Source organism: Ursus arctos, unplaced genomic scaffold, assembly GCF_023065955.2.
Source record: "Ursus arctos isolate Adak ecotype North America unplaced genomic scaffold, UrsArc2.0 scaffold_24, whole genome shotgun sequence".
Lineage (NCBI taxonomy): Eukaryota > Metazoa > Chordata > Mammalia > Carnivora > Ursidae > Ursus > Ursus arctos.
The window spans coordinates 29607312-29631769 of NW_026622919.1; the positions used below are offsets into that span (position 1 = coordinate 29607312).

The following is a 24458-nucleotide window of genomic DNA, read 5'->3' on the forward strand; positions in this document are numbered from 1 at the left end:
TTCCTTCTAGAAGATAGTATCAGCCATTATGAAAGTAGAATCCCAACTACTTCTACCTGGACTGGTGTGCTGAGCTCAGGACACTGGCAGAGACTCCAAAAGGACTGGAGCTAGGACAGCTAATATAGGGACACCCAGGGTCTCTGCCTTTGATGGTTCTAGCCATTCAGGATCCCAATTGCCATGACTCCTGCTCAATGGGACAAATGCTATCTGAGAAAGACTTACCTCTGTTAGTGGAAGTCCCCAGTCATCAGCCCTTCCCTTACTCTGACGAACTCGTGTCCTGCCCCCACCCTCCAGTCCCAGTTCAGGGGTCTCTGGGAGGACTGTGCTGACTCATCAGTGAGCTCCTTACCTTTCTGAGGCTGCTGTTTATCTGGCATCATCTAGGGCGTAGAAACAGCAATCATAAAGAAATGAGTTCTTTTTCAATACCTACCGTGTGCAAATCTGGTCACTCATATGGATTTTGTCTATCTTTCAACCCCAGTACCTGACACATAGTAGGTGCTCAGAAATTTTCAGTTGACATTTTGCACGCCCCTGTGTTAGGCTGCTGGGAATTACAGGTATTGAATTCAGGCACATAGAAACAGGCATGAGTTACGTGCGTGCTGCATACACAGTGTGTGGGAAATACCTGTAAATCTTCCGGTGATTTATACCTGGGAATACCTTTGGCTATTGTTGTGTTGTTATTTTCCGGGTACTATTGTAGAATTTCGCTGTAAATGAGCCTGTTTTCAGTTTTACACTATTGAATAATGCAGACCAGGAAGAATGGCGGAATGTTCCTCATCTTTAGTCTCTCTGCCCTTCCCTACAGCCGTGTTCTCCCTTCTCTGCAGACCTCTCTGCGTTTCTCTGTGAACTCGCTCGCTTTCTCGTGGATAGTGTCTCTGGAACTCGGAGATGTCGCCCAGACTTAGTTGTGTGCGGTGACTTCATAAAATGGGATTGCCGAGTGGCTGTCATGTGAGTGCGGTGCAGACACCGCTGTTACAGTGTTGGCAGACTCGTCAGGATGCACCGCTGGTTTCTGCAGTAGTCGAGGGATCGTGTTGGTGCTGGGACCGGTTCAGGGCACGTCTAAGAGGTGTGACTATAAACTAATGAGCCTGGCTATATATAAACAAACACCCCAGAAAGTCTACAATCCAAACAAATGTTATCCTTTAACATGGTCCTCATGGGAGACCCCCACACTTGCTCCAACAGAGCTGCCATTGCTCTAAACACTTTTGGACTTGTCCTCGGAGCCAGTTTATGAGAGAATCTGACTCGTTGCTTAGAGTCACACCTGATTTCTGTTCCAAAACAGCATTGCCCAGCGTCATCACCCTCCATGTTCACCAGACTTGGCTTCAAATGATTTAGAGAGGTTTCCTGAAATCAAATCCACCCTCAAAGGACAAAGATTTGCAGCCATTAAGAATATGTAAAGAACAAGCTTTGGGCAGGTCTCTAGAATGAGTCCCCAGGTATTTTTGTTTGCTTCATTAAAATAGGTGTACAAATCCTCACCCTGACTTACAGGCCTGCTCCTCGAGCCTCATCTCACACTGCTCACCCCTCACGCCCGGGACCCCAGCCCCACCAGCCTCCCTCCCATCCCGTGAACACGCCGCACTCTCTTCCCAGAGCCTCTGTCCTGGCTGCTCCCCATGCGGGGGGCGCTGGAATGCTTTCAGTCGTGAGCATTCCCTGGCCAGCTGCTTCCTCACATTTCCACTTAAATGTCACATCTTCGGGTGAGGCTTTCTCTGGCCACCAAGTCCAAAGTCACTTTCCAGTCACATCATTTTTTCTACATAGTACTTATCACTATATATTTTTTCATTTTATTTGTTTTTCTGTCTCTCCTGCATTAGAATGGAAGCTCCACAGAGCAGAACCTGTCTGTCTCATTCGTTACGGTATCCCCAGCAAACAGTAGGCACTCAATAAGTATATGCTGAATTGAATGAATCCCAAGCGTACTTCTTTTGAAGGGTGTGATTATATAATTTATTTTGAAGGGAATGATTTTACCAAATACTGAGTGAATTGATCTTTTTTTGTATTTCCAAACAATTATTTAGACATCAGGCAGCCACAGCCTAAGGTCTACCGTCCTGCTCCTCAAGAGTTAATTGTCCTTTCATTCTCTTGTTTTTAATTTTTTTTTAAAGATTTTATTTATTTATGTGACAGAGAGACAGCCAGCGAGAGAGGGAACACAGCAGAGGAGTGGGAGAGGAAGAAGCAGGCTCCCAGCGGAGGAGCCCGATGTGGGACTCGATCCCAGAACGCCGGGATCACGCCCTGAGCCGAAGGCAGACGCTTAACGACTGCGCTACCCAGGCGCCCCATCTTGTTTTTAATTTTTAAATATTCATGGAACACAGAATATATTCTCCTTGTAAAAAATGAAAACATTCTAGATAAAGTTAAAAGATACCTTTGACAACAGACACAGCCCGTCCTTGTGCCAGGCACACGCTCACAGTCAAGGCCCCCGTCCCTAAATTCCTGCAACATAACTGTTGCTATCACCTCAAGGCTCGACTGAGCTGGGGGATCCACGTCTAACCTTACTCTGACCGACTATTGGCAAGCGACTTACGTTCCCTCCTGCGTGGGCCTCTCCAGAGGCCTGCTTCCTGACATGACCGTTAGCTTCTCCCAGTGCAAATGACCTGAGAGAGAGAGACACCAAGGTAGAAGCAACAGTGTCTTTTATGACCTAATCTCAGGAATGACATATTCTCATTTCCTGCTGAATGGTGTTGATCACACAGACCGACTCTGGTACGTGTAGCAGGGTGTGAACACTGCGAGACAGAGATCATTGGGGGCCCTCCTGGAGGCTGGCTGGCCCCTACCTATCTATCGGAGTTGTTGAGGATTAAATGTAGTAACAGTTTTAAACTATTTCCCTTGCACATTATAAATGGTCAGAAAAATTGTTAGTCAATATAAATAGCAAAAACAATATAAAACAAGCCAAGAGTTTCTGGTAAATAATTTAAAAAATATTTTACCCACCTGTTGTATAGTTTGTCTATTGAAAACACTGCCCAGGGGCGCCTGGGTGGCACAGTCGGTAAGCGTCTGCCTTCGGCTCAGGGCGTGATCCCAGCGTTCTGGGATCGAGCCCCACATCAGGCTCCTCTGCTAGGAGCCTGCTTCTTCCTCTCCCACTCCCCCTGCTTGTGTTCCCTCTCTCGCTGGCTGTCTGTCTCTCTCTGTCAAATAAATAAATAAAATCTTAAAAAAAAAAAAAAGAAGACACTGCCCAATACAAGCACTTTTTAATGCCTGTGGAATTCTGTGTTCTAAAACTGCACTGTCCCACACAGGGCCACCAGCCACGTACGACAACGGAGTATTTGAAATGCGTCCAGTCCAAATTAAAATGTGTTCTTAATGTAAAACTACCCTGAATTTTCAAGGCTTAAGATATGATACGTATCACATATATTTATTTTTATATGTGTCTTATATATAATACATATACTATCTCAGTGATTTTACATTGATTACATGTTGAGATGACAATATTTTGGATCTACGGAGTTAACTAAGATGATTACAGTTAATATCCCTTTTTTCTTTTTTTAACTTCATGTTATTTATTTTCAAATTTTTATTTAAATTCTAGTTAGTTAACATATAGTGAAACGCTGGTTTCAGGAGTAGAGTTTAGTGATTCATCACTTACAAACAGCACCCAGCGCTCAACACAACAAGCGCCCTCCTTAATACCCTTCACCCACTGAGGCCATCCCCCCGCCCGCCTCCCTTCAGCAACCTTCAGCACTTTTTTTCTTTTTTAATGTCACTGCTAGGAAATTTTAAATGATGTGGTTTATACTATATTTCTGTTAGCACCAAAAGTATTGGCAGAAGATAAGATTTTCTTCTTTCATACTTAAGCCATGACATCATTTGGTGATCTGCTTTGGATTTTCTAAATAATTTCCTCAAGGCTTTTGTATGCTTGTGTTAGAAATGTCCATTTGCCCTTTGGAGCTTGGGAAACTTAGGATGGAAGTCTTTCTCTGTGTCGTTGGCTCTGCCTTCTTAAAGAACCACAATTACAACTTAAACTATATAATATGGGCTTTGTGAATCCACATTCTGCTGGAAAGTAGCAGGGAAGAACATTCCAGAGCCCCATGTCCAGAATGTAATGAGCTCTAGGACGAGAAAACACCACAGCAATTAAAATGAAACATTTAATCTCTAAATCTCTAAAACTTTTTGGAACCACATTCTGAAAATCCTTGGGAAAACCTGAAATTAAGACAACAGGTTGGGACCTGAGGGAAGCCAGAGTGAATTCTGACTCCCGAACCTCAGCAGAAGAAGTAAATTGCAACAGAGGTTTGGAGCTTTTCTGGTATGAGAAGTTTTGAATCATAAAATGGGCAGAAGATATGAACAGACACTTTTCCAATGAAGACATACAAATGGCTAACAGACACATGAAAAAAATGTTCAAAATCATTAGCCATCAGGGAAATTCAAATCAAAACCACACTAAGATACCACCTTACACCAGTTAGAATGGCAAAAATTGACAAGGCAAGAAACAATTGCTGGAGAGGATGTGGAGAAAGGGGACCACTCCTACATTGTTGGTGGGAATGCAAGTTGGTACAGCCACTCTGGAAAACAGTGTGGAGGTCCCTTCAAAAGTTAAAAATTGAGCTACCCTATGACCCAGCCATTGCACTACTGGGTATTTACCCCAAAGATACAGACGTAGTGAAGAGAAGGGCCATATGCACCCCAATGTTCATAGCAGCATTGTCCACAATAGCTAAATCGTGGAAGGAACCGAGATGCCCTGCAACAGATGACTGGATTAAGAAGTTGTGGTCCATATATACAATGGAATATTACTCAGCCATCAGAAAGAACGAGTTCTCAACATTTGCTGCAACATAGACGGCACTGGAGGAGATAATGCTAAGTGAAATAAGTCAAGCAGAGAAAGACAATTATCATATGATTTCTCTCATCTATGGAACATAAGAACTGGGAAGATCGGTAGGGGAAGAAAGGGATAAAGAAGGGGGGGTAATCAGAAAGGGAATGAAACATGAGAGACTATGGACTCTGAGAAACAAACTGAGGGCTTCAGTGGGGAGGGGAGTGGGGGAATGGGATAGACTGGTGGTGGGTAGTAAGGAGGGCACGTATTGCATGGCGCACTGGGTGTTATACGCAACTAATGAATCATCGAACTTTACATCAGAAACCAGGGTTGTACTGTATGGTGACTAACATAATATAGTTTAAAAAATTAAAATTAAAAAAAAACATTTAATTTGGGGGGCACCTGGGTGGCTCAGTAGATTAACAGCATCTGCCTTCAGCTCAGGTCATGATCCCAGGGTCCTGGGATTGAGCCCCACACTGGGCTCCTTGCTCTGCAGGGAGCCTGCTTCTCCCTCTCCCTCTCCCTCTGCCTGCTTGTGTGCTCTCTCTCTCTCTGTCAAATAAATAAATAAAAATCTTTTTAAAAAATTTAATTTTTGAACTCCTCTATAGTATTTCTTTTGATGTCCCTACCTGAAAACAAGGCAGTTGTGAGGTTGTTAGAAGGTTGTCAGGAAAGATAAATTTTATTAACTGCTACTCTTGGTTGCCCAGAGGACTTTGGCTTACAATTCAGGGTTTATTCCTAAGTGACCTTGTTTTCTTCTCTGAAATAACAGATAGGGTTGAAATTGATACCACTTAGTATATAATATATTTCTGAATGGCAGCTGGGACAAAAAAATGTTTACCTGGGGCAAGAGATTTTTTTTTTAGATGAAAGAACATAGAGTATTTGATAAAACAAGTATTTGTTTTATTTTTGTGTGCCTCTAAAAACTATAGCACAGACCAATGAGTGTGATAATGATAATACAGAGCTCCACTAATTGAGAGCCATCTATGTAAGGATTACCAATAACTTACCGCAGCTTTTGAGACAGCTCATTACGCCACTTTTCAGATGAGACACTTGGCTTCAAGATGGCAGCGGAGCTGGGGAGGGTCACACGTTCGGAACAGGCTGCGCTTGATCTGGATCAGTAACCCAAAGCCCTCTCACCCCTTTGCGTCCAGTGTAGAAATAAGAGGAAAGCAGGTGTCAGCTTAGGATGAGGAAACTTTAAAATTAAACTCTTTCAAATTAAAACTGAGAGTGAGAATGGACAGGGCTGCCTTGGTGAGAAGCGAGTTCCCCTCCTGGAGGAAATCATACAGGGCCAAGGCTGTTACAAGAGTCATCTAAGGCTCCTTCAGACATTGAGACTGAAGGATTGCCTTGTGCCTCCTTTTCTCATCAATAAATTTAAAAAAAGAAAAGAAAAATACTAGTAACAATAGAACAGTGGTTGCTGAGTTGCAGTATGCCATAGCATTAGTCATAGGCAGATGTAGTCATTTTTTTTTTCAAGCAAATCAAATGAATTCTTCCCTAAAACTTTCAGTTAAGAATTAAAATTAGTTTACATCTTACCCTCGTTATATTTTCAGTCTCTAACCATTTATCAGCCAGGCCCAAACTCACCAATTGCAGGGCAAGACGAAATTAAGAAATGGTAGGTAGTAGGCGATCCATAGGTTAGAGTCTGAGGGTGAGGAAAAAACGCTCAGTCCGATCATTATTTATCTCAGGATTTAAACAGTAACCGTAATTGTATTCTTTGAACACCAAGTTCCCACCCCACCCCCACCCCCACCTCGTAGTTAATTAGCTGGGCAGGTCTTAGAACAAATACCCACTCAGACACTGGGTGGTAGAAATGCTGTTGATAATTAAACACCACAATAGCATGGGGCCTATTTCAGGAGCAGCTGAGTGGTCTTGCCCCAGCCGGACGGCTCACCACACACTCACAGACCCTCTATTGTGCTGGCTATGGCTGCTCAGAGGGATAGCTGCTTGGCTGGAGAAGGAACCAACTGCAGTAAGAGAGAGAAGACCAAACCTTGCAAACAGACCAGGAATTCTGCACTCAAGAGGAAAATATCCTGAGTGTGGAAATAAAAGGGGAAGGGATCCAAGAAAAAGAGAAGTGGATGGGCAGGAGAACCAATCATATGATAGACATAGCCTTTCTAGTTTCTGTATCCAACCAGCCACCCAAAATGAGCTCACCGGTCTCGTGCCAAATCGATAGCAATTAGAAAATTGCAGTACATAAATATGGGGTTAATTTGCCTTCCATTTGGGTTAGAGGAAGTTCCCTGGGTTCCTTAAGGTTCTTAAGAAAATCTTGGATAATAATCTCACCTACTTGGGTCTTGATTTCTTCATCTTTATAACAAGCGAGTTAAAATAATAATAATAAGATAAGGGGGTTAAAATGTTCTCATTCTGGGGTGGCAAAAATAGGAAGGGTGCTCTCAGAATAGTTTGCAAGGTGTCAAAAAGCCTAAACTTCCCATCATCACTCAAGAGAAAACTACACAGTCTAATATAATTATCATATTGCTTCTGCTTAAAATATATTAACCCACTTTGCTAGGCTGATTATCTCATACTGAACAGATGCAACTGTTGGCAGTTATATAGGTCATTAATAATAGGGAGAAAATGATTACTTTATAAGTGAGCTGATTTGGTAGTCAATAAAGAAAATCTTTCAAAAGAGAGTGTTTTATTAAGCTATTAAAAAATCCATAGAAAAAAAATAATAAACGTTTTGCTGTGTGAAATGGTTGGAAACCACTGGCTCAGTTAGTGCCTCTTCTACTCGTCCATGGAATTACGTCTAGCAACAGAGGCAAGTGAGCTCTCAGGGGCACCTGGGGACTTAGCCTGGAAAAAGGGGGGGGCGGGTTTCTATAAAGTTCCTCTTTTTTTTTTTTTTAACTTTCAATTTTGGGGAAAATTTTCCATTCTCCTCCAGACATGTTTGTTTTGATTTCTAAATAATATGCTTTCACCAAAATCTGTATGGAGAAACTGATGCCCCAGGAAGATGCACGTATTCATTCTGTGGCTCCAGAGAGGCCCGCTGCCGCCCCCCCCCCCCCGTTGTGTTGATGTTCAGGTGCCCTGGTTTGAGAAGCACAGGGATCTAGATGGTCTTGGAAAATTCACCTGGCTATAAAATTGAACAGGTTTCCCTTTAGCCTCTGAAGAGGCAACATGCTTTACCTTAAAGATTTAGAATCCCTTCACCACTACAACTCAAATAGCGTCAAGGCCGCAGCCTCGGAGAAAAGGGAAAGTGTAGAAACAAAGCATGTTGTGCTAAGGAAAGTAGGAAAAATTTCAGGGGGAGCCAAGCATAGCTCAAGAGAAGCTGTCCATCTCAAATGCCACCTGGAATTCACACCAGTAATAACTGTTGTGGATATAAAAATTAATAGGGGGGATTTCATAGTATTAGAAAAATTTATTTTTATAAATCATGTGTCTATCACCCAAGTGTTGACGTATGCATGCAACTCAAGCATCAGGCTTACAATAAAAAGCTCACTGAATGACTTAGCAAGGACAATTCCCCCATTTTCTCTATAATTTGGAGTAGAAGAAGGAGGGGGGCCGTGGGTAGAGGGTGCAGTTACTGGGTCAATTAATCAACCTGAGAACTGTGACACAAACCCTGACGCCTAACCTATGTCTAAAAATACACAAATGTATACGGATTTGTTTTCAACTGTCAATGCCTATATTTAGGACCTTCCCAGCAAGGCCATAATGAGACTGTGTTTGAGGCCTTCAGTCATAGCAGACTCTACCATTAATCTGAAGTTAGTTAAATTAACAGCATTTAGTACTGACTTGTCAATCTCACTGCTCCAGGAAATTGCACCTTGAGGCTACTAATATTGCCAATTTTTCCACTGGAGTGTGCGCCCGCGCGTGTGTGTGTGTGTGTTTTTCTCCAGAGCCTCCGCGTTCATACGCCATCATTGCTTCCCTACGTCCACAGCACTTACATTAGCATTTACTCTGGCCCCCTTTAGCCCTCCCGGGGGATTCTGCATAGTGTAGCTGCTCAGTGAAAGAGTTTTTTAGCTTTATATTTATTTGTTTATTTTTCTGTCATGGCTCATGACTGAGGCTTTAAAAAAAAAGGGTGACGGTATTCAGAGTACATGACTGACTGCTACGGTAACATTCATTAACCATGAGAAATCCGCAGCAAAACACAGTCCTGAGTGTTCTAAACAGCAGCTTGAACAAGAAAGAAGAAAGAAAGAAAAAGAAAAAAAAAAAAAAGACTTGACTAATTTTTCATTGACCTCATCTGTAAATAAATGGAGACTGATGGTGAGTAGGGGCAATAATAAATTAGTATTCATTTCCTGTAATTAATGCAAACATGCCTATGAACACAGAGAATATGAATATATAACCACCTAATTTCCATTTCAAAATAGACCTAACACATTTTCACTTGAGTTATCTTCATAATATTTTCCCCCCTTACTTAGAAGAATGAAATGTTTGGATTTCTTTCCCACCCACCAGGGGAAATATTGTTTTGGTCACACGGAGTATCAAGCACACGCTGACGACAGAGCAGTGGGGCTTGACTCTGGTCCCTTCCGTTCTTTGTGCGGTTCCCTTCCACACACCCGCGCTGAGTCTGTCGCCCCCTTACTGCTCACTGGGGAGGGCTCCTCCCAAATGACCAAGGGACCGCCAAGGCAGCTCTCAAATGTATGGGAGCCATGAGGGAACCCCAAGAAGCAGCTTCCCAACCTGACACACAAATGCGAAGTGTTCTGCCACTGTCCCGAACATTCACTCGCACAAGGGTGGGTCGGAGGAACAGCGCGATGTGAATTTTGTGGAGATACCATGTATGGAGTAAAACAGAAATATCACACTGTATAATCTCCCTCAGCAAGAAGAGCAGTGGAACTTCGCTGTTGAGCCTGGGCATCTGCAGAGACCACTCATTCCTTCCCTGAGATCGCAGTCGGAGATGGAGTTGATAAGTCATCACAGTCTGATCATACCCAGGCATCAGAACTCACTGGCGCTACTGTGGCAATGGTAGTCGAACATTTTGTCAGCAACAAATAAATTAATTACAACCGAATGATGCCACTAAGACGTACATACAAAAATGTCTATAAGCTGGGCAGAACGTGATAAGAGCAGAACATTCAAATCAGATTCTACCAAAAAAAGAAAGAAAAAAGGACCAAACAACTTTAACAGAATGCAGCTTCCCTCGTGGATGCCTTTTCCTATGACCTTCCTAGCCCTACAGAGCTTTTGCCCCTAAGTGTTTGTCTTTGCAAAGATCATGGAAACAACTTTGTGCAGTCTGGGTTAGAAGTGGTCCTCATGGGTACTTGATGGTGGAATTCTAATGAACTGTGCTAGGCAGCTATTCGGGGTGCATATGACAAGAGGGCCCCAGGGCAATGTAAGTGTCTTAAATTGATGGACTTACCATTTAATCTAGTTGTCAGTGTCACCACTTAGATCTTGTTGGGATAAGTCAGTTAATAAGGAATATAGATCCCTCTTACCCCGGGGCATTTTTAAAAACCCTGCCAACAAAGCAGCATTCCCCCAGAAAGAGAAAGGAGTCACCCATGTCTTTCCCTGCAGTTGTCAGCCTGGAAAGCCGAGCAATGCACCTCGCCACGCTGGTGCAGGAAGCCCAGCAGAGGGTGAGTGAACTGTCTGCCCAGGTGGAGAATGAAGGACCCAGTCTGGACAACACAGAGAAAGAGAAACAGCTCAAAGCTTGGGAGTGGAGGTGTCGGCTCTACAGACGCATGAGGACCGGCTTCGAGCACGCCAGTGAGTATAAGCAGAGGACTTCTGCGTCTAACTAGAAGCCAGGTTGGCTGGAGACAGCCAGGCCTTCTTTTACTGATTTTTTTTTTTCAGCTCTGTTCCAGGGTCACGGATGGCCGTTGTCAGCCTATTTGGAGTGAGGGCTCTGGGCGGCTGTAAAAGGATCTTTTGTCTTGCTTGATTTTCTGGCTCCCGATAGGTTCTCTGACCACAGCCACGAGGCTTCAGTGCTCCTGGCCTCTCTCCACCATGTCACACTCATCTAGTGCTTTCCACCCGATACGCCCTAATGCCTAATAACCTGGATGGTCTGATACCCTAAGTGGCTATATTTTGGGATGGGGAGGTGGAAAATATTTGTTTGCCTATTTGTCCAGTTTCTGCCTCCAACCCGAGTTTAAGTTGTTTTCAACTCTCTACTGCATTTTTTATAGAGAGCTTATATAAACCAACCTTCGAGTTAATACAGGCCACAGAGGATAGTCAGTCAGCCCCTGAATTATGCTTTGTCTGCACTTCCATTCTCTTCATCAGTTCTTTTTGTTAGTTTTAAGAAAAGCCTTGTTTCTGGATAGTGCTTATTAGCACTGGAAGGTATGGTGTAGAGCAGTCCCTAATATAAAAAAGTATAAAATTCAAACACTTGGGGAATATTAAAATCTTGTTCCAAAAGTAGATCTTATTTAAACAACAGTTTAAAAAGTTAGACTTGAGAATTTAAATATAAGACACAGACCAGTTCATTAGTTTGGAAATATCCGCCTATGCTTTGTGCGATAAAGACCAAAGGCAGTGAAAATCTTGTTCTCTGAAGCAGTTCTGTGTACTAAGGACTGAATCTAAGCCTAATCCTTTCTCTTAAGCAAACAGCTTAAGCGACATTAATGAAAGTTTGCTTTCAAAATCAACAATCTCTTCAGCAATGCTGATACATGGGTTTTTTATTTTTAAAAAAAGACATTCAGCAATTGTTTTAATAAATGCATTTGCGATTGTGCCTCATTTAGGACACGTTACTACTAGAAGCATCATAGTTTTAGACTTACTGCCGTTTGGAGGGTAATTTTCTTAATCACAAAACACCTTCTGGGTGTTAAGGAACACCTGAAACTATCAGGAGTCCTTTAAAACCTGAGGTTAATGGGCATGACATTTGTCCGTGAATGCTTTTTTTTTTTTTTAAGATTTTATTTATTTATTTGACAGAGACAGCCAGCGAGAGAGGGAACACAAGCAGGGGGAGTGGGAGAGGAAGAAGCAGGCTCCTAGCAGAGGACCCCAATGTGGGGCTCGATCCCAGAACGCTGGGATCACGCCCTGAGCCGAAGGCAAACACTTAACGACTGAGGCACCCAGGCGCCCCTTGTCCATGAATTCTTTCTCAGAAAATATTCCTTGATATAATAGGAGGCAGCGTGAGAGAAGGCAGGTTGGCATTCTATACTGGGAAGAGCCCAGAATCAGGCAACCGAAGCCGTGGGCCTTCGTCCCAGCTGTGTGTCTTTGCTGTGTCCTTGAACATGTAGTGTGGACTCTTGGGACTGCAGGTTCCTCGTCCTAGATGGGCACATGCTTTACTTGCCTTTTCTACCCAACAGGGTTGCAAAAAGCCTCCAATGAAATGATTTCCATGAAAGTACTTTATGAAGTGTAACAGTCTCTATCAATAGCCGGTGCCTGATAACACTTTCTGGCCTCTTCTCCACTGGTCCAGGCCAATCTCTTGTTGTGTTTCCAGGATACTTTGGGAAGGCTTAAGGGATATTATTTACCCCTTCAGAAGATGTTCTAATGCTCAAATAAGACCACGATGGCAACAAATAAAGGCCATTGAGACTTCTAATGAAAATGTTCAAAAGCAAAAGCTATTAGGCTCTACAAACAAATGTTTCCATAGTGCGTGTTTCAGGGTATCCTTTGAAGAGGCAGGAACATTGTTTAAAAAGGATTTGTGATGTTAAGATCCTTATGTTTTTCCTTCTGTCCCAGGAGCCCCCGAGGTGCCAACCAACGCCTGTCTCATGGTAACCGGCAGCACAGCGCTCACTGTCAGCTTTCAAGAGCCTCTGAGTGTCAACGCAGCTGTAGTAACCAGATATAAAGGTACTCTACTCCAGATTGTTTTTTCATTGCTTCTTCTTCAAAAACAATCCATTGTTTGGGGATCAGTTGTGCATTTTGTATGTTTGTTTTTCCTGCTGATAGGATTTTTTTTTTTTATCCCATGTACTTTTTGAGTTGAAATAGTTCCATAGGCACTCATGTACAGAGCAAAAGGTTAATGAGAATATGTCACAGACAGGATGGACCACAGGACCAGGCTTTCATTATTTCAAGCCCCTCCAAAATATTAATAATTCCATTCTTGTTTGCAAAGGCCTGTTTTGTGCATAGTATAGGGTTGGGGACAGGACTAAGTAGGGCACATGGAAGAATCAGCCTCCATCCAAGGAGCTCAGAGGGTGCGATATGGAACATACTAAGTAGCGGGGCATAAGAATTGACACCTGTAATTGCAGGTAACTAGGGTTAAGGATTTTAAAACAAACAAACAAACAAACAAACAGATGAAGGACATTGGGGGTCAGAAAAGAAAGAGGGAGGTAACATGATAGGATCAGAAAAGCCCCAGGGTGCAGGTGGCATTTGGCTTTCAAGGATGGCTAGGATTTGGACCAGAAGATGCTGGGGGAAAGTAACCTCCAAGTGGAGAGAACGGGGCACAGGTTTATACCTGTGAAGCAAGAACATGCTAGGACAGGCAGAAGAGAGTGAGGGAACTAGTCATGGCTCCAGGGATGGTGAGAGGTCATGAGACGGCGCAGTGAAATATAAGAGCAGAGAGAGAAATGAGGGCAGGAGGCTGGAGTACAGTAAGACTTGAATTAAAAATTAAGGAGTTTTGACATTATTTGATGAACTCTGCGGAACACTGAATAAGGTGGGGACAGGATCAGAGGTAGACTGTGAAAGATTTGGGTCCAAAGACTGTGTACGATGTACTGAAGAGATGTGGGCCAGGAATAGGGAAGTGAGTTAGGCAGCTAGCCAGGAGAAACCATGACAGCCTGATATGGCCATGAAAGGAGAGAGGGAGCCCAGAGGAGACCGACAGCAGAGTGATGCTGTGATGGGAACAGCCAAGGCTACAAAGCGCCTGCTGTATACCAGGTGCCGTGTCAAGCCATCATCTGTACTAACTCCATGTGATCTTCACAACAACCCTGGAAGTGGCACTGTTAGGATTTCCACTTTGCGGATGAGAAGACTGAGGCATTGAGGTTATGCCTAAAGACACAAAGCAGTGCGAGAAGTGTCACATTATGTGGATTCTCGAATGTGGTGGACAAAAAAAAGAGCGAAATCGATTTTCCCGACTCAGGAGGACATATGGAAATAGGCTGAATGGTCCTAAAACCTGATAAAGTCCTCCATGCGTATATTCCACGATGCCAGCCCACAAGGCAGAAGTCCTATGTCCAAGTAGTGTATGTGCCTCCTGTCTCCTTCCCAGCGCCTACTCCCGGGAGAATCTTCTAGATCTGCAAAATTTACTCTGCCCATACCCTGTAGCTTTCTGAGGTACTTGGAATTTTCCAGATAACTCCACTCTGTTTGTACTACCTTCAGTAAGGCAGCCTAGAATTGGTTACCACTTTGGGTTTTCTGTATCAAAGAGAAGGCAGCCTGAGGGTACTAGTGACAAAAAAACAAATGAAGCCAGCAGGGAAGCCTCCCACAGCCATCCTTTGATACAATTCTGATACTTTCTCTTGGTTGTCTGCTCTGCCAAGACTTCCTGAAATTCAGAGCCAGTGTTCTCAGGCAGTGTCAGACTTGGACATTTTCCTCTCTCTCTACCTCTCTCCAGCTCAGGGTTGTCATGAAGGGTTTCATCGGTGCTGCCAAACTCGACATTTTCTTCTTACATTTGATTAGTGAGCTATCGGGAGCTAATTTATCCAGACTGTCAGCTATTTAATACTCGACCATCATGCCAGCAAATTCTATCAGCATTCACATATTAACACGTCTCATCTCGGGAGACTTGCGTTTGGGCGAGGTTGAAATGAAAGCCACAAGTGGGTTCTGTTAGTGACTGGAGGGGATTAATTAAGCATTATAAATAGAATTGTCTGTTGCATTATGGAGTAGGTTTCCTTGTGTTAATTTATAAGGTCATAAATTGAGTCCTTAACCTGACCACTCTCAGGGGGTTATTTAAAACAGCTGGCAGCCTACTGTACCCAGAGACAGCAGGACAGCTTTTAATTCAGAGTTGAAGTAATTATTTAATTATGGAAATATTAGCAAAATTACCCTGAAACAAGGCTAATTATTTTGTTTGCTTTAAAAAAGAAAAAACAATTGAGAAATCTACAGAATAAAATGTCAGTTATCTAATTGGTTAGAGGGAAGGCTTAACCCTACAGTATTTAGGTTTTGGAAAACATCTCAAACTGCTCTCCAGAATTTCTGGGTTCAGAAAACCTCAAGTCTGTTTTGACAACTGGATGTTCTCCCCCTTCATACCGAAGCCTGTGTTTCAAAGAAAATCTGAATCCTTCCATTTCTCCCATGCGTACACTCAACTCACGAACATGTTCCGGTGTTTTAAAGAGTTTGTTGATGTCCAGAAATCTTTTTAAGAGCATCTCTTTAGTGGCGCCTGGGTGGCTCAGTCAGTTAAGCGTCTGCCTTCGCTCAGGTCATGATCCCAGGGTGCTGGGATCGAGTCCCACATCGGGCTCCTTGCTCAGCAGGAGCCTGCTTCTCCCTCTGCCTGCTGCTCCCCCTGCTTGTGCTCTTGCTCTCTCTGTCAAATAAAAAAATCTTAAAAAAAAAAAAAAAAGAGCATCTCTTTATAAGCCCTCTTTAAGCCCAGGAGCAATGCACCAGGCCAATTGCTGTCACAACTTGGACATTAAAGGCATGAATTTCAGTTTAAAACCCAGAAACAGTTTTGAGTAAGACCCACTGGAGTTTTCTGCCTGCATCTCCCCTAAATGCAGGAAAATGGGGCTAAGAGAGCAACTGTCTGTTTCTAGGTGTTTCTTCCTTGGATTCAAAGAGCACTGGCATCTTTTGGTCCCATCTCACCAATTTCCATGGCTTACAGAGCCAAACTAGAGTTATTTAAAATGCTTTGATGCTTTGGACAACTGCCAGAACTTCCCTCCGCATTTTCTCCCCCCTGCCGTGGGTAACCTGCTTGCAGCTCCCAGTGCCAGAGGATATGTCCTTTCTCTGCAGTCCCAAAGCAGAGAACATTTTCAAAAGTGATTTTGCTGCTCTTTGCCGGGTTGGGAATGGAAAGGAAAGTATTCTCTAACAGACGCAGTGCGGCATCTGTTTTCTATCCACAGGATGAATTCTTTTCTATCTTTATCTTAAAAGCAGGGCTTGACATGGTCACCCTTTGGAGTTTGCCGATGATGGGCTGCTCCAGTAGCTGCCCCAGTGGGTGCGGGCAGGATGCGGTTTGGGCGGTGCCCTGCCCCATCTCTTCTCACCTTGTTCTCTGACAGATTAGAAGCCACCACCCTAATTCCTTCCTACAAAAGCTTGTAAGAGCAAACTATCTAACTGCTCTTCATTTGATGGCATTCTCAAAACAAAACAACAAAAAAAAAAAAATGAAAAGCATTTCTCCTCGCAGAGATTGCCAAGAGCTGGTCGTGGATCTGCTCCTGCAAAGACCAGGCGGTGCTTCTGGCAACTACCACCTCCAACTTCTTTCCCAGAAAGAAAGGAAGCCAGAGAATTCCAAAGAGATGTCCAGGGGCCCTGCAGCTTCTAGGAGGGAGAGTCCACCATTTGTCCATGAAAATCCTCTGGGTCAGCAATTTGTAGTACCAGTGTGAACTTGAGCATGACTTAATCATTTGGGCCATCTTTTCACAAGACTTAAGAAAAACTGACTTCGTGGGACTTGGATGCACACTGCTTAGTATTTATATTATTTTTACCTCTTCTATTATTTTTTCCCTCCTACATCTTATAACTGGAAAGAGAAAAGTGCATTGCATTAGAGACTAGAATTATCTTTCATGTTTAATTAATTGAAGAATTAGTCTGATCCTAAGCATGAGGTAGCTACTGAGGTGATTGGATTTCACAAAACAAAAGGATTTATCATTTTAGGTAGCCTGTTTGGGCGGGGGTGAGACCAGAAGTTTACAGATGAGAAGCAACGAGGAGAGGCAGAAGATGTTATGTCCAGGGGACAGGAAACTCAGTGGGTTAACGTTTTTTTGCATGCAAGTAAAAATATGGAAATAAGTTCAGCAAGTACATGTATGATGAGGAAAAGCAGCAGGTCCAATGAGAGCAAGAGAACAGCAACACTCCTCAAGTTCTTTCTTCTAAGCTGCCACAGGCTTTATAGGCCAGTTCTCGATTCCTCCACTGGTTGCCGAGGATCTAGCTAGCTGACTCTTCCACCGTCTTGTGAACCACCTTAAAACCCTTCTCCAGTACGCTCTGTTGTAAAGCATAGCCTTTTTGCCTTTTCTTCACTTAGGAAAGTTTTTAGCCCTCAAACAGTACAGGTTATACAAAAGACAAAGTAAAAGATTTACCCTTCCCCCAATGTCACATCCCTGTTACAGAATTAATATGTTACGAGTTCCATGTATGTCCTTACAAATCCTTCCTTGGTGCACGTACCCACATGTATAAGCACACAGATGTATAGGTTTGTGTGCTAAAATTTATCATGCTGTCTAATGCTACAACTAGATTTAAGATTTTATTTATTTATTTGAGAGAGAGAGCACAGAGGGAGAATGAGAGGGAGAAGCAGACTCCACGTTGAGTGGAGAGTCCCATGCGGGGCTCGATCCCAGAACCCTGAGATCACCACCCAAGCCAAAGGCAGACACTTAACCAACCAAGCGACCCAGGCACCCCTAGATTTATTTTTAATTCACCAATGTATCATATATTTCAGATATCTTTCTATGTCAGTGTGTTTGGATCTTCATTCAATAGCTGTGCAGTATTCCTATTCCCTAGCTAGAGGTGCCGTAATTTATCTAATCATTCTTCCACTGATAGACATAAGTTGTTTCCATTTTTTTCCTATTATATAATATTGCAATCCTTGTCTGTGTCTCTGTTTTACTTGGAACAATATTTTCTTCTGGGATTATTAACTAGAAGTGGAAAAGTTTATGCAGTCCCATTCTCTGTCTCACTCACCTGTCTATAGCCATTGTTAACATTAAAAATAAAACCATCAAAAAAACAGCAAACAAACGAAAAACCTTCAGTCATTTCACCAGGAAAAAAAAATGGGTGTATTTAGCAAAGGTAGAGAGTTGCAAGTCGGCATAAGCAAGCTATAAGTCCAGAGAACAAAGGAGAAGAACACCCTTAAAAAAGGAAAGGGGGCAGTTGGGTGGGGCTGTTATAAACAAAAAGTCCATTGGAGTAAACTGGGAGTTTGAAGTATAGTGTCTTTTCATTGGCTGAGTTGTGAGGTCTCTGATTGGCTGGGCTGTTGACGAGGCAAGAGAAAAGCCTTTCTTCCTGCTGGGGTAGTAGGTAAAGTACTATGGTACTGAGGTACAGCTCTTCTCCTTGGGTCATTGACAATGAGTGGTAGGGTGTAAGAGCTCCCCCTTCTGGCCTCCCCAATCCATTTTAGTGTTTCCTTTTATTAATTTTCACACCATATAGTAACTTTATAGTGTATTTTAGCATCTGGTAGGGCAAGTCCCTCCCCATGGTAATCTTTTCAAAATGTCTCAGTTTTTTTGCACACGTTCTCTTCCAAATGAATTTTAGAATTGGTTTGTCAAGTTTAATTTTCAAAATCATATTGGTTGGGATAGCATCATATTCCTAAATTAATTTGGAGAGAGCCTTTCCATCTAAGACCGGTCTTGCTAATCGAGTTGTATTTTATATATTCAGGAAAGTTTCATAATTTTCTCTGTATGGGCCTTCTACATTTACTGTTACGTTCATGCAGGATCTACTGTACAGGTTTTGTGGCTGCTATGAATGAACTCTCTTTTCGAGGTACAGTCTCTAATTGGCTATTTGTGGGACAATAGAAGAGCGAGTGCTAGTTCAAAAGAAATCCTTAGGGGCGCCTGGGTGGCTCAGTCGTTAAGTGTCTGCCTTCAGCTCAGGGCGTGATCCCAGAGTCCTGGGATCAAGCCCCACATCGGGCTCCTCTGCTGGGAGCCTGCTTCTTCCTCTCCTACTCCCTCTGCTGTGTTCCCTCTCTTGCGGGCTGTCAGGCTGTCTTTCTCTCTGTCAAATAAATAAATAAAATCTTAAAAAGAAAAAAAAAAGAAAGCTTTAGTTGGTTGCTTTGCTGAACTCTCAGTAATGGTGGGTTTTGGGGTTTTTTTCTTCAGTAGATTGTCTTGCATCTTATGATTTTTTTTTTTTTTACATCATCTTCAAGTAAGGATCATTTTGTCCTTCCTTTTGAGTACTTTTTATTCTTTCTCAGATCTCACTTCATTAACTAGAGTCAGTGTAGTTTTTAGTTCCCACTACATTGAGTATAGTAAGTGGGACAGTAGATATCCTCTCTCTTACCTGCTTTTGCCAACATGCATCTAATATTTTACCATCAAGTGTGATGTCTAGGCTAGGCTTCTGGTAGGTAACCTTTACCAAATTGAGGAATCTCCATGTGGATTATGATGGATGATAGAGTATTGAACGTAATTTTTAAATCTCCGCTGTGATCATGGTCCCTTTAGTATGTCAAAAGTCATGTATTTGTGCCCTTTCTTTTAGAATTGTTGAACATTTGTCTATTTTATTGGTTTGTTTGAAAAATTAACTTTTTTCATTCATAAAACCTATTTCTTATTTATCTTCTATTTTATTAATTTCTGGCTTTAGCTTTGCCAATTCCTGCTACTTTCTGTTGTTTATTCTTTCTTTCCCAGTTTTTTTTTTTATTTGAAAACTTAACTTACTTCTTTTTGTTTTCTAACCCATATATTTAAGGCTATAAATTTTCCCCTGACTACTATTTTGTCCATATCCAAGAAGTTTAAAGTGAGGTGCTATAATCATCCTTTATTTATAAATAATTTAACATTTCCACTTTTAAAGAGAGTTTTTAGGCAAGCCTTTTTAAACTTCTAAGTGACCATAATTTTTTGCTATATTTTTAATGTTAATTTCTAATTTTACCATAAGAAGAAAAAATGTTAATGTGCTCAGTATACTGTTGAGCTATTTTAAAACTCTTGTTGTAGCTAACCAATAAACCAGTGTATGTGTGCCATCGTTGGTGTTTGAAAAGAATGTAACTCCATTGGGTATAAAGTGTGAATGTGTGTGTGTTGTTTAAATCCCTTTTTCTGAAGTGTTTGTCCCTTTGATCTTTGATCTCTGAGAAGCTGCTTTATTTGTCTTGCTTAATGCTGTTTGCTCCAGCTTCTGTTTTGTCTGTAACTAACAGTGCTTTCTAGGTTTTCATTTGCCCGCTGCCTTTCAGTCTTCCTATTTTCATCCTTTCCATGACATTTGAGAAACATTTATCTCTTATAAAGAGTATATAGTTAAACTGATTTACTCAAACTGCAAGTCTGTCTCTTTTTATATACACTTTTTATTTTTGTTTTTGTCCAAAGTGATCTAAGAACGGGATTAAAAAACAAATTTGTACCAAAAGGCTTATAATAAAAAAACAAGTTATGTGCTCTGTTCTTCCCACCCTTCTCTTCAGAGCCAGCCAGTTTTAATTCCTCTAGTTCTTGCAATTACCTGTCTGCTTTCATTAATATGCTTCTATGGGCTCTTTCTTGATGCAGCAATTGCAGGTCTCACATATGCAATTATAACTAGAACAGAAAAGAATTTAACTCTCTCATAAAACCACACTCATTGCCAGTTCCTTATTCTCTCCACATAATTATATTTCCATTTTTAGTTAAGTCAACAATGTTTATACTATTATGAGTGTGGACATTTTTGGTGGTTGTTGTTGTTGTTGTTGTTGTTTTACCTAAAATCTTGATTTTATTCAGATAACTTTAGTTTCCACTTGATCTCTCTTTTTTTAAGATTTTATTTATTTGAGAGAGACAGCAAGAGAAAGAGAGAGTGTGTGAGTGGGGGGAGGGGCAGAGGGAGAAGGAGAGAGAGAATCCCAAGCAGACCTGCACACTGAGCCTGGAGCCCAACGTGGGGCTCAATCTCACAAGGCCCCTGAGATCATGACCCGAGCCAAAATCAAGAGTTGGATGCTCAACCGACTGAGCTACCCAGGTGCCCTTGATGTCCCTTTTTTGTCGCAGGACCTTATCCAAGACCCCATATGACATTTAGTTATCATATCTCCTTGAGCTCTTCTGGCTGACAGTTTCTCAGACTTCCCTTGTTTCTGATGACCTTGACAATCTGAAGGAAGACTGTGCAGGGATTTTGTAGAGTGTCCCTCTTTTGGATGTGACTGATATTTTTCTTCATGATTGGACTAGGATGTGGGTTTGGGGGCAGAAGACCACAGAGTTAAAGTTTTAGCCATTTCATCCCATCATATCAAGAGCACATGCTCCCAATATGAAGTCATCACTGTTGATGTTGACCTTGTTCACCTGGCTGGGTGTGTTTGTCTGCTTTCTCCACTGTAAAGTTATGCTTTAAACCCCTCCCACCGTGTATTCTTTGGGAGGAAGTCACTATGTGCGCCCTACACTGAATGTGTAAGTTTTGACATTGCAAAGTCAAAGCGTGTACTATGATTATATTTCCTTACCTACGTATTTTCCTCAAATCTCTAATTGCTTCTTTTCTCTTTCCTACCCTACTTGCCATTATCGTATTCAAAATTTGTTTCAAATAATCCTTTTAGAGTAGTACCTATTTTCCCTCCTCAACTACTATCTATCTATTCATGTTCCACTATATAATAACTCATCGGGTTTGCATTTAGCAAATGTAAATTAAAACCACAATGAAAGGGGCACCTGAGTGGCTCAGTCAGTTAAGCCTCTGACTCTTGGTTTTGGCTCAGGTCATGGGATGGAGCCCTGAGTTGGGCTCCTTGCTCAGTGGGGAGTCTGCTTGAGATTCCGTCTCTCCCTCCCCCCCTGCCCCTCCCCGCTCTCTCGTGCATGCTCTCTCTCCTCTCCCTAAAATAAATAAGTAAATCTTTAAACACACACGCACACACAATGAAATATTGCTACATGCCTATCAGAGTAGCAAAAAATTTGAAAATCGTGACACCACCAAATGGCAAGGATGTAGAAACATTGGATTGCTCATACTTTGCTGGTGGGAATGTAAAATGATGCAGGCACTCTGAAAAACAGTTCAGCAATCTCTTTAAAAAAGAAACATGCAAGGTACCATACATCTTACCAACTGGTAGGCATTTACCCCAGAAAAATGAAAACTCATGTTCATATAAAAACCTGTTCACAACTGTTTATAGAAGCTTTATCTGTAATAACCAAAAACTGGAGACAAGTCAGGTGACCTCCAGTTTGGTGAACGGCTAAAGCAGCAGTGGCACATTCACACCACAGAACAATACTCAGCAGTGAAAGGGATACATTGTCAGTACACACCAGCCTGGATGGATCTCTTCCAAATGATGCTGCGTGAAAATGCCAGTCCATAATACATAGCACATTGTTCCATTTATATAACACTCTTGAAATAACAAAATTATAGAAATCGAGAACAGATTAGTGGCTGCTAGGGATTAAGGAGGAAATGAGGAGGAAAATGGGTATATATGGCTCCCTTTTTTGTTTTCTAGCTAATAGATATATTTTTAAACACTGTATACCTTGTTTTCCTTTTAAAGGATTTGGAGAGGAAAATGGTAGGCAGGCATGTGTGTCAGTTTGGCGTCTTGATTCAATCTCCAGGTCACTTCTCCCTCTTACGCAGCCTGAGTGCTCAGTAAACAGGACCTGATACTATTATTACCCTAAGCCAACATACTTATGAAAGCATTTCAGCTGTTTCAAAAAATAATATAAGTTACCTAGGGACAAATATGAAACTGGATTTTTATATCAGCTGGTGAAGGATTATTCCTCACAGTGATTTCTTCTTCTTCCTGTTATATTTGGAAAATCATAGATCCATAGAGTAATTGGAGTTTTTAGAATATGTGAGTTTTCCCCTAAGATATGAGTTCCTTGAAGGCAGAAATCTTGGTCTTTTATTCCCCTCACCTCCTACATTGCAGTAGCATTGACCACCTTTCTGTTCTAAAAGCGTTTACCTCACCATGGGACCTTTGCACATGACGATCCCTCTGCCTAGTACACTGCCCCTCCCATCCCCTGACCTCGTATCATTGATTGTTAAGGTCTCTATTAAAAGTCATTTCTTCAGAGAAGCATTTCTAAGTATTTAATATAATCATGCCTAATAAGTTCTACCATGCCTTTTCAAATAATGTTCACAAATTACAAACATCTATTTTCATGGTATATTTTTAAGTTTAAATATATTTCCTTATTATATAACTTTTAGAGTCTCTAAAGTTTCTTTATTATATAACTTTTTAGAGTTTCTAATATATCTAGTAAATTATTTTCCAAATTTCATTTGACTGTCATTGGCTGTTTCATGGGAATAATGTTTCATGGAACCAGGAGCATATTTAGAGCATATTTAGAACCCTCAAATGAAGCTGACCATTAGAGTCATCTTAGGCTCCATGCCAGGGCCCCTTCCAAGATGAATCAAATCTTGAGTCTTCGCAGGATAGGGACCCAAGCATAGATACTTTTCAAGAGCTGCTAGGTCATTCTAATGTGTGGCTAGACTGTGAATGTGTGGTCATGTTGTTAACATGGGTCCCTCCCATCAGTCTGTAAACCTCATGTGAACAGGGATGTTTTGTTCATCTCTGTATTCCCAGAACTTGGCACAGGGCTTAACATGTGTGTGTATATGTATATATATGTAAATATATATGTATATATATAAATAACACATATATATGGCATATATATAGCTAAGTCTGCAGTGAATTCATTGTGAGTCACAATGAACACGATAAACACAGTCCACCTATTTATGGGGCTTAGAGGTTAGCGGGGAAAAGAAGTCTCACCAACGTAAGAATTCACTTCATAGTAAAAAGAGAATAAGGCCCAAGGTGTTGAGGCTGGAGTTTTTAACTGACTTTGTCCAACACTGTCTTTTACTGAGCCTCGCCTCTCATCCCTTTATAAGTCACCCACAGTTCTCTTCTTGGACGCACCCCGAACCCCCACCTTCAGTCTCATCCTTCTGTACCCTGCCGGCTCCCCCAGGCTCGCTGTCTTCAACACACTTGCCACTGGAAAGTTTCTGCAAAGGTGATCACATCATACTGAGTAGAGTGGCTTATTTCTCCTCCTCCCCATCACATACCCCTCCGGAACTTTGGAGCCACGAAGCCTCTTGGCGGAGAGGGAGGCCCACCAGGCAGCTCTTTATTGCCATGCAACTGTGAGATTCCTCCCCACACTTCCTCCTGGGGAAAGTCAGCCTGCCAATCGAGATTTAACAGCGGAGCAGTGCACGGTGATCTGCCAAACCCCCCCAGCCCCCCCCCAACCAGCCCCATCACCACCTCACACCGCCATCCCCACCCCCGGACTGAACAAACTGTATCACTTACCCCCTGGGAGCCTGGCAGTTGCTGAGCCCAGACGCCACAGGGGCTGGTGAGTTTCCAGTGGCCACAGAGGCAGGTCTC

General features: G+C 42.2%; 1 protein-coding gene across 1 annotated transcript in view; it reads left to right on the forward strand.

The window, feature by feature from the left end:
• The window catches only part of ANKFN1 (ankyrin repeat and fibronectin type III domain containing 1), a 376358-nt gene that overhangs the window by 250647 nt on the left and 101253 nt on the right, over positions 1-24458 (forward strand). Inside the window, exons 6-7 of the mRNA XM_026517400.4 lie at positions 10574-10768; positions 12755-12868. Coding sequence (XP_026373185.2) covers positions 10574-10768; positions 12755-12868 — 309 coding nt within the window. The remainder of the gene's footprint in view (positions 1-10573; positions 10769-12754; positions 12869-24458) is intronic.